The 16,016-nt window shown below is 38.3% G+C and overlaps 1 protein-coding gene across 2 annotated transcripts in view; it reads right to left on the bottom strand.

Annotated features, from left to right (window-relative positions):
* Positions 1 to 68: 68 nt before the first annotated feature.
* asap2b (ArfGAP with SH3 domain, ankyrin repeat and PH domain 2b) overlaps positions 69 to 16,016 on the bottom strand; it is a 37,036-nt gene continuing 21,088 nt past the window's right edge. Inside the window, exons 10-28 of one of the 2 annotated variants that reach the window (XM_062436911.1) lie at positions 15,687 to 15,790; positions 15,520 to 15,589; positions 13,852 to 13,939; positions 13,717 to 13,765; positions 13,461 to 13,627; positions 10,925 to 11,058; positions 9,938 to 10,032; positions 9,632 to 9,821; positions 8,174 to 8,259; positions 7,507 to 7,622; positions 7,212 to 7,279; positions 6,559 to 6,666; positions 6,196 to 6,430; positions 5,925 to 6,023; positions 4,625 to 4,925; positions 2,834 to 2,892; positions 2,575 to 2,636; positions 1,958 to 2,077; positions 69 to 1,046 (exon numbers count right to left, since the gene is read on the bottom strand). In XM_062436911.1, coding sequence (XP_062292895.1) covers positions 972 to 1,046; positions 1,958 to 2,077; positions 2,575 to 2,636; positions 2,834 to 2,892; positions 4,625 to 4,925; positions 5,925 to 6,023; positions 6,196 to 6,430; positions 6,559 to 6,666; positions 7,212 to 7,279; positions 7,507 to 7,622; positions 8,174 to 8,259; positions 9,632 to 9,821; positions 9,938 to 10,032; positions 10,925 to 11,058; positions 13,461 to 13,627; positions 13,717 to 13,765; positions 13,852 to 13,939; positions 15,520 to 15,589; positions 15,687 to 15,790 — 2,226 coding nt within the window. In that variant the 3' untranslated portion in view covers positions 69 to 971. Of the gene's footprint in view, positions 1,047 to 1,957; positions 2,078 to 2,574; positions 2,637 to 2,833; positions 2,893 to 4,624; positions 4,929 to 5,924; positions 6,024 to 6,195; positions 6,431 to 6,558; positions 6,667 to 7,211; positions 7,280 to 7,506; positions 7,623 to 8,173; positions 8,260 to 9,631; positions 9,822 to 9,937; positions 10,033 to 10,924; positions 11,059 to 13,460; positions 13,628 to 13,716; positions 13,766 to 13,851; positions 13,940 to 15,519; positions 15,590 to 15,686; positions 15,791 to 16,016 lie in introns of both variants that reach the window. The other variant, XM_062436910.1, reaches the window with a different exon arrangement.

The following is a 16,016-nucleotide window of genomic DNA, read 5'->3' as shown; positions in this document are numbered from 1 at the left end:
AGAAAGATCGGTTCATTTAAAGGACATAAACACAAAGTTTGAGTGTTAAAAGAATCATTTTGAATGTTTTTAATGACACTGTCTTTCAACAACATGACTACAATAAAATCAAAGTTCACATTTTACCCTCCAGTTAAAATTATTTCTCATATAAACATATACAGCCAAACATCTTCAGCCATCATGTTAAAAACTATCATAAAAATCACGTTTCCAGACTGGAGTCTCAACCATTAACCCATTTATTAAAAAAAAAAAAAAAAAAAAAAAAAGACAACACAGATTTCTGCTCTTCATCTCTTCTGTTGATGATGAGTTTTGAATATTTCTGGCCTGAAGAAAAAGCTGCAATGTGTCCGATTTGATAGCTGAATTGTCTGAAAATGTTTCCCTGTTGAGCTGTGGTGGAAGTATATTAACAAAAAGAAGGAATTTGGCTCTAAAAAGATTGTAACGTTGATAGATATCTACTTGATTTGACTCATTTGGACGACTGAAGCTTCATATTACCTTCAGATCAACTTTTAAATACATGTTTACACAGAAGGAGGACTGTGGATTTTGTTATAAGCGCATCATGAAGCGATCTTCTAATAGTCAGTATGAACAGGAGGAATGATTACAGCAAGAAAAACAGGTTTTAATGTTCATTTCGGTCTGTTGTTTTGAGAAAGAGTTGGAAAAAATTGTGAACCTCTCCTTTAAATTTCCCCGACAGTAGCTTTAATGTTTCCCCACTCTGTCTCACAGTGTCATAAATATTCTGCGTCATCTAGTATTTCCCCCCAAAGGTCCTGCAGGTTTGAACAAATCACAGACAGCAACAACATGGACGATGACAACATGAGTTTGTGAAGACGGAGGAGGTGAAGTTGGCAGTCTGTGTTTCGTTTCGCCGGGGTCCTGATCCAGAGGAGACGTCTGCGTCCTGACGGTGGACAACAGGAAGTGATAAGTGACCAGGTGTGACGTCACTCTGTGATAAAGTGAACGAAGGTGATGGGAAACACTCCTCGTCTGGTCGGATCTCCTTCGACGTGACCGAACTGAAACGCAGCAGAGAGGAGAGTCATGAATCACATCTCAACCACCTTCTCCTCTCTATCGATGACTCAAAGAGAAATATTGTACTTTCTACTCCACTACATTTATCTGTATCAGAGCTTAGTTTTTTCTTCTTTCCTCTCCCATTAATCATCTCACCACCCCTCACATTTATCTGCTGACCCTTTGGAGGGGCCCCACCCCTAGGTTGGGAACCACTGGACTAAACTAGCTAACTGTATATAAAGTAGTGTAAACTAGCTCCACCTCCAGCAGCTACAACAGTAACATGCTGCTCTAACACTGATGCTTCACTATTAATAATCTAATGATGTCATATATAATAATATATCAGTCAGAGGGACCAAACCACTACTTTTACTGTAATACTGCATACTACATCACTCATAATACTGCAGTACTTTTACTGTAATACTGCATACTACATCACTCATAATACTGCAGTACTTTTACTGTAATACTGCATACTACATCGCTCATAATACTGCAGTACTTTTACCGTAATACTGCATACTACGTCGCTCATAATACTGCAGTACTTTTACCGTAATACTGCATACTACATCGCTCATAATACTGCAGTACTTTTACTGTAATACTGCATACTACATCGCTCATAATACTGCAGTACTTTTACCGTAATACTGCATACTACATCGCTCATAATACTGCAGTACTTTTACTGTAATACTGCATACTACATCGCTCATAATACTGCAGTACTTTTACTTCAGTAGGATTTCTCATGTAGGACTTTAACTTGTAATGAAGCATTCTTACGTTGCTGTATTGCTACTTTTATAAGTAAAGGACCTGAGTATTTCTTCCACCACTGCTCTTGCATTCATGTATCAGTGATCAATGTCCGCCTGCTTCCAGTCTGTCCACTCACCCACCAATCGTTGTCCTCCTCTCCCTCCACCACGATCACCTCTCCCTCCTTGAACGTCAGCTCATCTGGATTATCAGCTGAGCAGTTATAGATGGCTTTAACCCTCTGAGACTTCTGCTTCTACACACACAAACACACACGTTTATTTTATTTATAGTGTACATACAGTTCAGTTTAGGTTGGTTAAGGGTCATTAAATTATATCAGTGCCGCAACTAACGATTGTTTTCATCATCAATCAATCTACAGATCATTTTTTGATTAACTAATTAGTTGTTTAGCCTATAAAATGTAAAACAAAATGGTTAAAAGTGTTGATTACTGTTTCCAAAAACCCAACATTCAACGTAAAATATATATTGTTATAAAGGACTAAAGAGGACAGAAAATATTCACATTTAAAAAAGCTGGAATCAGAGAATTTGGACATTTTTGTCTTAAAAAATATGACTTAAAACGATGAATGTATTATCAAAATAGACTCCCCACATTGTGGGTGAAGTGAACCAAAACTCAACAACTTAATGCAGAAAGAAGAAATGATGATGACAGAAAAGCAGGATTTCTGTGACTCTGCTGCAGCTCTGTCAGTGCTGGTGTTGCGTTTAAGGACTTACGGGGAAGGTGCTTCTGGGTTTGGGTGTCGGAGGACCCGAACCCGGGGATTTGGCCTGAGAACCTACAGGGAACAGTAAAAAGGATAATGAACAATCTCATAAAGTTATAAAAGTGTTATTATATTTAGGGCTGGATAGTACCAATCATAATGTGTGTGTGTGTGTGTGTGTGTGTGTGTGTGTGTGTGTGTGTGTGTGTGTGTGTGTGTGTGTGTGTGTGTGTGTGTGTGTGTGTGTGTGTGTGTGTGTGTGTGTGTACCCCTTCTGTCCATAGATCCGGTCCTAACAGGCGGTCTTATTGGAGGACGTTTCTCCAATCTGAAAAATAAGACAAAATAAAGTCAACAGGTTCACTGAGACTGTAAAAAACAATCCAACAAACACACTAATTCTCATTAAATCTGACCAGTACAGACCAGTACAGACCAGTAAGGACCAGTACTCATTGGCTCAGAGCAATACAGACTATGGAAATCACTTTTTAATTGAAATTTCAACTGTTTTGAACGTTGAAAGTGTTGAAATTTAAGTTAAACAGACGGTTTGAAGTTGTAAAAGTAACGAAGGATCAAATGGTTGATTTATCGTTTTATTACATGATTGTTAAATAATCTTTACCTTGTAAGTGAGTCTTGTGTAATGAGCTCTTTTCTATTGTTAAGAAGTTTACTGCTGTTTCCTTGTTTTGATCTGTGTCCAGATAAGATAGAAGCTCTGAATTTTGGGGATGTGTGAAACAATAGTGAAGTGTCAGAGAATCATTTATGAGTCGCGGCCTTTAGGATGTTTGACCCTTGTGTGACCCTTGTGTGACCCTTGTGTGACCCTTGTGTGACCCTTGTGTGACCCTTGTGTGAGATGAGTGTGTAAGTACATATAGTTCCTGTGGCTGTTTGACATTGTATGTAATCATATAGACGGATATCTTTAACCAATCACAGATCATTTCTTTGTTCCTTCAGAAACTTCAACAGATGAGCTTTGTTCTCTGATGTCAACAACAATCATTTAATCTTAAACCCAGCAGTGTTTTGTGCATTATTTCATATTTGTGTTTTAGTGTTTTTAGTCTATTTCCACGACAAAGTATTTAAACTTGTGATTCAGCAGACGACGTTCTTTAAGTTCACAATCAGCTTCACCTATCGCTCTTTAACCTGTCTGTAAATTCTTCTTTATTTAAATAGATAGATATACTTTATTGATCCCAAGCTGGGAAATTACAGTGTAGCAGCAGCATTACACAGACACATAGTGACTAAGAATAAGAATATAATATATAATAATAATATATATAATAATATAATAATATTAAAGAGTAAAGATGTGATATTTCATGAATAAAGTTGTTATATTTAGAGGAAGAAAAGATCTCCTTGCTGCTAGTATGAACTGCAGCAACAATTACAGTTAAAAGCTATTTTCATGTACATGTGGGCATCTTAATACTATTTTAAGATAGACTTGTGAAATGTGAACTTTTCCTTTAAAGACAAACAGATCGCACATTTGCAGTCAAAATTTCTACATATTTTCTTCTCAGTGATCATGATGTGTTTCACCGTTAAGAAGCATCTAAGGAGGAGTGTGTGAAGGTATTTTTTTTATAACCTAAACGACAAAATTACCACTAAATATCAGACTGTTTCCCAACTTTTTGTGTAAAAAGCAGCTGATTTATTCTACAACTACAACAAATCTGAGGCCTCAGCAGCTGGTTTATATCACAGTACGGAGGCAGCAGAGGCTTAAAATTAATCGGAGCAACATCCAACATTTACTCTACAGCCTCGTCCGACACAGTAAAGCAGTTTTATGACAACGAACAAGAAAATATAAAGACTTATTTTAGTTTGAATTTGTTCCAACTTGGCTTTTTGAAAGGGTGACATCACAAGTACAGACCAGTATTAACAAAATACTAACATCTACACACCAGTACAGACCAGTGCCAGCCAGTGGAGACCTGCACAGATCAGCACAGACCAGTAAAGATTAGTGCTGACCAGTCCTGTCCAGTAACAGCCACTAAACTGGTACCAGTACCTACCCAGTGGGTGATTGGGACGATGTGGGCGACGGGGGTGATTTGTGTGCTGGTTTTCTGCTCGGCTGGTGGCTGGGGATCGGCGGGGGCAGGACCGGAGCTTTGTGAGGCGGTGGTGGTGGGATGGAGGTTGAAGGTGGGATGGGAGGTACTGGGATGACTGGTGGGATGGAGGGGGGTCCTGCTGATGGAAAAGGAGGCAGAGGAGGGAGGGGGGTGTTCTTCACTGACACGGACCTGGTCTCCATCATGCTGGACCTCTTGTTTGCTGGAGGAGGAGGAGGAGGAGCAGGAGCAGCAGGGGCTACTGGGAGCAGTGGGAAGAAGAGGGGACATTGGATTAGGATTTATTTAACTAGAACAGTTTTAAAATCAACAAAATACAACAAAAAAATAGAAAAAAGTAAAGTTAATTAAAAGGTTTTTTTCCAAGAGCAGAATTACATTTAAAACTGTAAAAATTAGGTTTAATCAACAATAAACATGTGTGACATCATCAGTCTGGAGTCAGTACAGTGACTCAGTTATATACTGTTAAATAGTCAGTCCGTACAATATTTATTTAATATTTTAACTGCTGAAGTGACATTTTGGACTTTGGAAACTTCTCTTTTACTTCTCATAACAAAGCAGAAATATCTTAGATTCATTTTGTTCACTTTATGTAAAAATTAATGTTTTTTAAAACTTTGAGCTCACTCAGGATCATCATCAATTGACCAATGTTAATTATTTTGTAAAAAAAAAAAAAATTAACTGCATATTTTTCAATAGTTTATCCCAAATTTGATTTATTGTAACATTGTTTTGGACCAATACAATTATACTAATATAATCAACACTGGAAACAATAATTATGAGAGATTTCAAAAAGTAAGTAAAGGGAAATTATTCATAACATATTATGACATTAAAAAAAGATAATATTTAAAGAATAAACACGTGATATTTCATGAAGGAAGATGTTACATTACAAGAATAAAGTCGTACTATGTTGAGAAAAAAAGATCTCTTTGCTGTCAAATATGAACCGGAGCAACAATTACAATAAAAAACTATTTCCATGTACATGTGGACATGTAAATACTACTTAAAGATAGACTTCAAAAAACTCAAAAACTTGTCCTTTAAAGACACACCGATCGCACATTTGCAGTCAACATTTGTACAGTCTTCCTCTTAATGATGATGATTTGTCTCACTGTTGATGTTGTTTGTGTTGTTTCTGCTTCTAAACACTTTGCTAGAAGACTTTTTTTTTTTTTTTTTTTTTAAATTTAAGCAGACAGGAAGTAACACTCACCGTACATAGAGGCGTTTCTCTCGGGGGTGTGCGGGTTCGGAGGGTCGGAGGACGATCGTTGTCTTCCTACATTTTCTATGGGAGCAGGTTTACTTTGTCCTGATCATGCAGACGGAGACAGATATCACACCTCAGCATTTCTCCTCATCATTGTTTTATTAAAAAATAAAATAGAAGAGTTTGCCTCAAAACCTAAAACACTGTAAAAAGGTTTGCATGATGTCTAATATCTCATAATCAGGATCATAAATACTAAATAAACGGCTCTGACCTCTGTGTGGCACTCTGGGAGGCAGCGGCGGGGTCGGTCCCTGCGGCGGCAGGTTGAAGTCCATCGCGGTGCCGTAGGTCTCGTTGTTGATCATCATGCTGGGAACCTGAGGCCTCTGCTTGTCCCTCACCATGCTGGCTGCGTCCCGGGCCAACGCTGCCAGGTTGGGCTGCATGGGGCCGCTGCCTGGCACGAAGCAGCTGACCGGACGCTCCTCACGCCGGTTGGGGATTGGCTGCAGGACGCACAGAAAACCTGACGTTAATGATCATAAATATGGTGCAGCATCAGATACGAGTCAGTAAAGTTTATTTATGTAGAAGCAGGTGTTTTAGTTGCTGCGTTAAAGTCCAAACTACTCACCTTGTCCTCCATCTCGTCCTCGCTCTCATCCAGATCCTCATTTTGGAGACGCCACTCGTACTCAACATGGACGTGGACGTTAAACTTTCCTGTCTGAGCCTGAGTCAACTGGAACACAAAGAGTTTTAATACAATCAGTCTTTATTTGCATCTTATCTTTCACACAGGTAAAATTAAAGAGTAATAACAAGAGTAAAATATAAGCATTAAAACAATTAGAGAAATAAAAATCATTAAAAAACAACAACACTGAAATAGTTAAAAGACAAAGAAACAGTAAAACTATCTGAGCTTTTTAATATCTTTGTTGTTTGAGACGCAGTTAAAAAGTGGAAGATTTTGTTTACTTTTATTTTTATTTTGTGGGTTTAGCTTAGCATAGTTAGCTTTATTTATTATTTATCATACCTTTCCTCAATTTACTTCACTGTGCTGTTTAAGTCATTTTTATGTAATTTATAAGATTCAATATAACTAAGAAGTATAGGTAAGTCTGATTTAGCTTCTCTTCATCTAAGCTTTAAATAATTCAGTTTAGAGTGATGAAGCCAATTTCAGTTTTGTGTAAATTAACTGCTGATGTAAAATTCAAGACCATAAAGCTAATCGTAGCTTCTTAGCTGTTTATAAGATAATAAAACAAAGAGTCTCACCAGTTCTTCACACTGAGTGTGGCGGAGACGTTTGGCGATGTCCAGCGGCGTCTCTCCGGATTCATTCGCTATGGAAACAAATTTATGAATGAAACAAACATTTTGATACCTGCACTTTTATGTGAATGATGCTGCATTCACATCATATTGTTCAGATCATAATAACGTACAGCTGAGCAGGAAAAATCGATTATATTCTGTCCTTTAGTTGTAACTAAATACCACAACTTAGACCAGGTTTTTGTGGCAGATAAAGAGTTAAATGTGGATTATTATGGTCTGTTTGTGATCTTACTGATGGACACTGAAGCTTTTCCTCTCAGCAGCAGTTTGAGACATTCACTGTTGTCGGTCAGACAGCAGTAGTGCAGCGCTGTGCTTCCTCTGGCCGTCTGATTGTTCAGATTCCCACTGAAACACACACACACACACACACACACACACACACACACACACACACACACACACACACACACACACACACACACACACACACACACACACACACACACACACACACACACACACACACACACACACACACACACACACACAGATGAGGGTTACTACTCATGTGAGGACACTCTGCATTCAACACATCAGCCTCACTGTAACATACTGAGTGACAGTGACATATTTTACATCTGCTGAGGTGTTGTCTAAGGTGTTGAAAGGTGCACTCAGTAGATGTGCTTAACACTGAAGCAATTGTCTCCCATCCTGATGAAAAAGCCTATTGTGCATGCATAAGCGTACGCACACATGCATGAACGTTCAGGACACTTAAGGGTCCCGGTTTGGAGGTTTAATATCCTGCTGATATTCTGATAAAACAACACAGCAGTGCAGTCATGTTTGCAGTCAGCAATAGTTTAATACTTCATATTTTGGGTGATTCAAATGATGTTGAAGAAAGGTCAATCAGTGTTTAATTAAAAATAAATGTACAGTGCAGCGTATACCTGTTTTGGGCGAGGAAGTCGACGATGTGGAGGGAGTTCCTGTCGACCATACGGACCGCCAGGTGGAGCGCCGTCTCTCCAGGTTCCTGAGAGAAACACACACAAACACCTTCAGTATAATAACACAGATGGAGTTACAGAAGATCCGTTATACTGACCCATGATGGAAGGTAACTAAGTACATTTACTCAAGTACTGCGCTTAAGTACAGTTTTGAGGTACTTGAACGTTACTTGAGTATTTCCATGTGATGCTACTTTATATTTCTAGTCCACTACATTTATTTAACAGCTTTAGTTACTTTTCAGATGAAGATTTGACACAATGGATAAAATAACAAGCTTTTAAAATACAACACATTGTTAAAGATGAAACCAGTGGTTAAAATGTGTTTCCTTTTCTCAATGTTTTTGTGGTAAAGTTTCAAGGGGGTCGCTTTGGGTGGCCGAGTTGGGGGTAGAATTTCTTTAATTGTCTTTGAATGTAAGTAATGCAAAAACAAAAAACAACATTTTCTTTTATTCCCTCACTTTTTCAAACTGCTGTTTTACTGCTCTGTCATTTCTATTATGTGTGTTTGATATTTAATGCCTTAATTGTATTAATCTTTGTGTCGTCCTCCCGGGTCAAATTGACCTCGTCTGTTTTGACTGTTCCTTCTTTCCTCCCTTCCTTCCTTCCGTCTGTCCTTTTATCCCTCCCTCCTTCTCTCTTTCTTTCCTTCCGCTCTCTTTCCTCCCTTCCTTGTTTCCTTCCTCCATCCCCCTTTCTTCCATCCTTCTGTCGTTCCTTCCTCCATCCCTCCTTCTTTCCTTCCCTCCTTCCTTCCTTTCCTCCCTTCCTTCTTTCCTCTGTCCTTCTTTCCTTCCTTCCTCCCTTCATCTTTTCCTTTCTCCCTCCCTCCTTTCTTCTTTCCTCCCTCCCTCCATCCTTCCTTCCATCCTTCCTTCCTTCCTCCTTCCTTCCTCCCTCCTTTCCTTCCTTCCTCCCTCCTTTCCTTCCTTCTTCCTCCCTTTCTTCCTCCTTTCCTTCCTTTTTCCTCCCTTCCATCCTTCCTTCCTCCCTCCTTTCCTCCCTCCCATCCTTCCTTCCTCCCTACCTCCCTTCCTTCCTTCTTCCTCCTTTCCTTCCTTCTTCCTCCCTTCCTTCCTCCCTCCCTCCTTTCCTTCCTTCTTTCCTCCCTCCTTTCCTTCTTTCTTCCTCCCTTCCTTCCTTTTTCCTCCCTTCCATCCTTCCTTCCTCCCTCCTTTCCTCCCTCCCATCCTTCCTTCCTTCCTTCCTCCCTCCCTTCCTTCCTTCTTCCTCCTTTCCTTCCTTGACTCGAGGAAAACAGGAGGGTTGAATTAAATCAATTTAATTGTTTTGAGAAGTGCTATATGAGTAAATCTTTATGTATTATCACAGTATGTAGACTATATGTGTAACTACAGTTAATTAAAGCCATGCATGTTGTCCTACATGTTCGTTGGGTTGTGGGATAGCCTCCATCAGGTCCGCCCCCTCAGCGTAGACCTGGATGAGAGACACGATGTTTCTGCTCGTGACGGCTTCGTACAGACTCTTCAGCCTGGACGCAGCGTCAGCACACCGCCGCTGGGCGAAGCGCCTCTCCGTGTACTTCGCCGTGATGTAGTCCTTCCTCATCTGCCTGCAAACCAACAACCAACTGTCACTTTGTACAGTTTCACTTGATCCTCGTGAACATCTGACTTCAAAGATACAGCGGGGGGGGGAAGTGGGAGGATGTGTGCGGCTGTCACTCACATGTCACTGCTCGGGTTAGGTTTGGTTACGCTCTGCGCTGACAGATCGGCCTCCATGATATCATTGAAGCTGGCATTTCCGACGTTCTTAGCCAACTGAAACACAATATCATAAACATCCTGATGAAACACTCACATCCTCAAGATTTATTTTTGCTCCACATGCAACTCTGTATTCCTGCTACATGCACATACTCTGGAAATCTATTTACATGCTCCTCAGTGCAAAACAAAGCAGATATAACTCGGTTCATGCTGCTAGAAGTTCATTTAAATTTCATTTTTAAATGTTGTTTTTTATAGATTCCTCAAGTTTGGACATGTTTATGCAAAAAGGGGAACATTTACCATTGTTTAAAAGTGTATTCATTAAATTTACATTTATAACTTAATGTTTATAAAGAAGTTGATAAATTGGTCAATTTTGTAAAATGTTCAATGATAAATTCTGCACAATTGAAATTGTCATAGAAAATTGTCATAAAATAATATTTATAGCATATTAATTAAATGTACAGTATATTCAGTTACACTCATGATGAAAAGCTACAAACTGAGCTATAAAAAACAAAACAAAAGATCTCAAATAAAAGGTGGAAAAACCGAAAATTATCATATAATATTTCAGGAATTAAATAATGATGTTTTGAGGAAAAAGTCACAATATTTCATGAACATTTCTTGTAATATTTCGGGGGGAAAACAAAAAATCAACAAGAAATAATGTCTTGATGATGAAGTAACAATATTACATTATGTCTCAAAGTTTTTATTCTTAAAATTAATCCTTTTTTCACAATATATCTTAATTATATTGTTGTAATCTCTCTTACTTTTTTAAAATGCGGCTCTAACACAGCTATAGATCAATTAAAATGAATAAAACATTTAAAACCCTACAGACACTAAACTGCTTTTCTCTTCATCACTCTGTCTGCCTCGACGTTCTGATTTCCGTTTTCCTCTGGCGACAGTGAAGTAGACTCACCAGCAGCTCGGAGGTTCCCAGGACGTCCAGGTCCAGACTCTGGATCCTGGAGTAGTGGACTCCCATCTCTCTGTGGATCCCCGAGCACTCGATGCAGATCAGCACGCCGAGGTTAGTGGACAGCCAGGTGGGAGCTGACGGGACGAGATGGTGGTTGAAGGTTTTAACTCTTTAAGCTTTTCTGATTGGCTCACGGAAATATGTGACATCATGTTTTTAACACTGCTTGAACCCCAAAATCTGTCGTGTAAAATAACTAAAAGTGGTGGCAGAAAATATTCAATGCAGGATCCTTTAATAAGCTAGTTTTAGTCTAACTTTTATTAAACTTTATCTTTCTTTTATTTAATTTTTACTATTGTTTAGCCCTTTTAATCTATTTTAACCTAGATTTCTTTTACTCTAACTTCTAATAAACTTGTTCTCTCTTATTTTTATTTATTTATTTATTATTTTGTATTTTCTCTTATTAATTTTAATTGATTACATTTTTCTAATTTTTTTTAAATCATTCTCATTTTCTCTTGTGTGCATTTTTTTCCTTTTATTTTTTGTTCCCTCATCATTTTTATTCCTTTTCTTTATGTTCCTTTATGTCACTTATTCTGTCTTATTATCAGCTTGCCAATCAACTGTGAAGCACGTTGAACTACTTTAACCTGTATGAATGAAAGCTGCTGTGCAAATAAAGTTTGATTGATTGCTTGTCACTCAGAGGCTGGTGTCCTGATCTCGTGCCTGTATTTGAGGCTCTGATGTAAACACAGGTGGAGATCTGACGTCTCGTTCATCAAAACTTCCCCAACAAACCCGGCTGCTGACAGACGGCTCGGCTGAAACTGAACAGCCTGCAGCAGCAGCAGAAGCAGCGGATGTGCAGTGAAACTCTACAGTAACTTCTTCCTCCTGAAACTCATCTGACCGGCAGCTCAAGAATGCAAATGTCTCTCAATGCTCGAGTAAAAGTAAACACCAGGTTACAATTCACCTCAGATACTGACACTTAAACATTGCTGAGGTCTCTTTAATCTATTAACATTACTATACTATTGTATTTGAAATAAATTATTTCAAATACAATTGAAATAGTCATAAAACAATATATTTAGGATATTCATTAAATGTAGAGTATATTTAGTTAGACTTATAATGAAAAGCTACAAACTGAGCTATAAAAAATAAAGCAAAAGATGTCAAATGAAAGGTGGAAAAACCTTTTTAAATTATGATATAATATTTCAGGAATTAAGTATTGATGTTTTGAGGAAAAAGTCACAATATTTCAAGAAAAAAAGTTGTAATATTTCGGGGGGGGGGGGGACTAAAAATTGACAAGAAATAATGTATTGATGATGAAGTAATAATATGCATCTCCTATTAGGTACTAATAGGAGATGCAGGTGTGTAATTAACAAAAGTAATTTTAGCAGTAGATATATCAGTAATAATAATAATAGTAGTTGCAGTAGTCTATGTAGTAGCAGGAGTAGCATTAGTAGTATTAGTAGTATTAGTAGTGACAGAAGTAGTAGAAATAGTATTATTAGTGGGATTATCAGTAGTAAGCTAGTTACAGTAGTAGTTACAGTAGTAGTAGCATTAGTAGCATTAGTAGTATTAGTACTGGTAGCAGTAAAAAATAGTAGCAGTAGCAGGACTATCAGTAGTAGGCTAGTTACAGTGGTAGTTTATTTTTATTTTTAGTAGTTTAGTAGCTTTAATGTCATTATATTAAGGGTCAGACAACAATATAACTAAATTTAGATAGCACTCCCTGAGCTATAAGAACATTTAAGACAATTAAAAACCATTTAAGACATAAATAAAACCTGATAATCTATAAGGGCAATAAACTGCAATATGCAATATAAAAAGGTGCAAATGCAGCAAACAGCAGCAATGCTTGTTGTAACAGTAGGTCATATGTAGTAGTAGTGGTAGTATATGATAGTAATAGTACTGGCAGCAGCAGTAGTGTTAGTAGTAAGTGACAGAAGTAGTAGAAATAGTAGCAGTAGCGGGACTATCAGCAGTAGGCTAGTTACAGTAGTAGTAGTAGTAGTATTAACATAGGTAGTACTAGCAGCAGTAGTACTAACATCAGGTGTACAGTAGCAGAAGTAGTACTAGCAGAAGTAGTACTAGTAGAAGTAGTACTAACAGTAGTAGTACTATCAGCAGTAATACTAGCAGAAGTAGTACTATCAGCAGTAGTACTATCAGCAGTAATACTAGCAGAAGTAGTACTAGTAGAAGTAGTACTAACAGTAGTAGTACTATCAGCAGTAATACTAGCAGAAGTAGTACTATCAGCAGTAATACTAGCAGAAGTAGTACTAGTAGAAGTAGTACTAGCAGCAGTAGTACTAGCAGAAGTAGTACTAGTAGAAGTAGTACTAACAGCAGTAATACTAGCAGAAGTAGTACTAGTAGAAGTAGTACTAACAGCAGTAATACTAGCAGAAGTAGTACTAGTAGAAGTAGTACTAGCAGCAGTAGTACTAGAAGTACTAGCTGCAGTAGTATTATTACTGACCAGCAGCTCCACAGTCACAGCAGCCGTCGTTGCCGCTCATCCTCTTCACCTCTCCTACGATGGCTTTGGTCAGCTCCTGCACGATGTTGTTCTCTCCTTCGTCCTGGTCTCCTTTAAACGCCATGTTCAACGCCTCCTCCTTACTGTTCTGCAGCACCGACATCCAGCTGAAAAATAACACAAATACATCCAGATTAGATATTAAAAAAAAGAGATAATGGAGTTCAGAGGCTGATCTGTGGGTCAAACTACTCACATCTGACACTCGTTTTCATCCTCAGCTTGGAAATGATAAGTTCTGTCATCTGAAGCACGGAAACAGACAGGAAGTGAGACACAAAGTAGTCCCTGTATCAACATTACGTAAAAAGCATTTTTATCTGCAGCTCACGTGAGAACAGATCGAAGCTCTTCTTCTCGTCCGGGCTTCTCTTCACCTGGCAGGTGAGCAGGTTGAGTTTGGCAGGAGGTCTGTTAGCCTGAGAGACAACCAGAGGAGAGGAGGATGATATATACACACCAAAAGGCTCTGAGGATGGGAATGCAGGTCTGTCCACTACTTTGGCCCAGACTGAAATGTCTCAACAAGTTTTCCTTTAGATTTTTTCCTCGGAGAACGAGGGGACCTGCAGCTCACATCATAAATCCAGTATAATGTTAATTTCATCAACATTAACTCAATCCTGACAACATAAGACTTATAAACTACTAACCACCACCTGTTAAAGACACTTTCTATTCTTTAACAGTAAGGTTTTAGGACTCTAAATACTTCCCATCCTTTCTTCTTTGTGGTATTCCTGATAGATATTAAGCTAATATAGACAGAACTACTACTTTTAAATGTGAGAATTATGGAGGTAGTGTTCGTAGCAGTGGTGGTGTGACTTTTCCACTGCGGCCCTCGTTAATCTCTGTGGATTTTATTCGTACAATGACGCACAGAGCCAGCTGCGATAGCATCGTGGCTAGGCTAGCAGTTTTCAATAAATGTTAAATTCAAAATCGTCCCCAAAGTAGCACAATTATCTTGAGTGTGAATTTTACACCCCAGATTAAAGCTATTTCAGCGTGAGGTACCTTAAAACATTTTCCTTAGACATAAAAAGTTTCTGTAATTATTTATGATTTATGAGAGAGTAACAACTGAAATGTATTAATACAATATATTTTTCATTAAAATATCTCCCATATTTCACAATTGGATGATGACGGCCCTTAAGGGACATCGGTAATGGAAACAGGCAAAGTGGAGAACCTGACATGATTATTATTATAGCTACTGATAGAATTAGTGCTGTGGAAATTGACATAATAATAATAATAATAATAATAGCTTTATAATGTTTATTCAAGAGAAAAGCAAACAGCACAAGCACTAAAAGCACAAAGCAGCACAGTCCATTAATCACACATTAAAGCAGTTTCTAAATAAATATATTAAATTCATAAAATTGAGTTTAACTTGGAAATATCATTAAGTTAGATATAAAGGTTTCTTTTCTTTGATACTGAAGTTAAAAAAGGCCCTCGACACTACTTTTGTGGTAATTAGCGGTTATTATTTCACCTCATTTTCCCCCATTTTTATTTCATAATGCCTCAAACAAAGATTAAGAGAGCTGAATCAGACAGGAGCTTTAAAGACAGCTCAATGTGAGAAATGAGAAAGTTTTATAAAAGAGAGAGCTTCCCCTCCACCCCTTCATGGATCTATTAGTGTCAGATTTTAAATCACAGCTCGTCCTCGTCCCACCCTTCTCTTTGTCATCCTCTTTCTTATGCTCTTTCTTCTCCTGCTCCTCTTTCTCTTCCTCTGTTGCTTGCTGCCGTTTGACTCTTCTTCTAAATACTTTAAAATAAAAAAAAAGAAAAGTAATAATAAGACTGTAAATAAAATAAATGTTTCCCCCCCGGCTGATATAAGCAGACTTTATTTTATTTGGACATGCAGCAGGCAGGGGGAGGAGCCTCGCATGCATGGGGAGGAGCTTTGTATACAGGGGGAGGAGCTTCATATGCAGGAGAACCAATAGGAGGAGAAGAAGCGGCGTCTTACCGTGCCGTGGCAGATAGTCAATAAACCGTTCTTCACCGAGCATTTCCTCTTCTGCCAAACCCTCCTCAGTCTGAGGGAGAGACACAGCGATTGATTGATTGATTGATTGATTGATTGATTGATCTACAGATGGTTATTCTCCTGTGGGATTATGGGAGTTCACTCACCCTTCACTTCTCTTGTAAAGGACCCCGGAGCGCTCGGTGCCGTGAGCCTTGTTGCCCTGCAGCTGATGGAGGCTGTAACCTGCACTCGGCTTCGCCTGAGTATCCTGCTAAGACACACAGACAACATTAAACCTTCATATTTAATCTTTTATTTCATTTTTATTTCATCTGAAGCTTCAGATAAACTTTTAAATAAATTTTTTAGCACAGAAGGAGGACTGTGGACGAATGAATACAGCAAGAAAAAACTGGTTTAATGTTCATTTGGGCTCCTGAGTGTTGTTTTAATAAAGATCTGTCCTTTAAACTCATTATTCTCACTCATTAAAA

This window comes from Scomber scombrus, chromosome 17, assembly GCF_963691925.1.
Source record: "Scomber scombrus chromosome 17, fScoSco1.1, whole genome shotgun sequence".
Taxonomy (NCBI): domain Eukaryota; kingdom Metazoa; phylum Chordata; class Actinopteri; order Scombriformes; family Scombridae; genus Scomber; species Scomber scombrus.
This window is presented reverse-complemented; position numbering and strand designations above follow the sequence as displayed.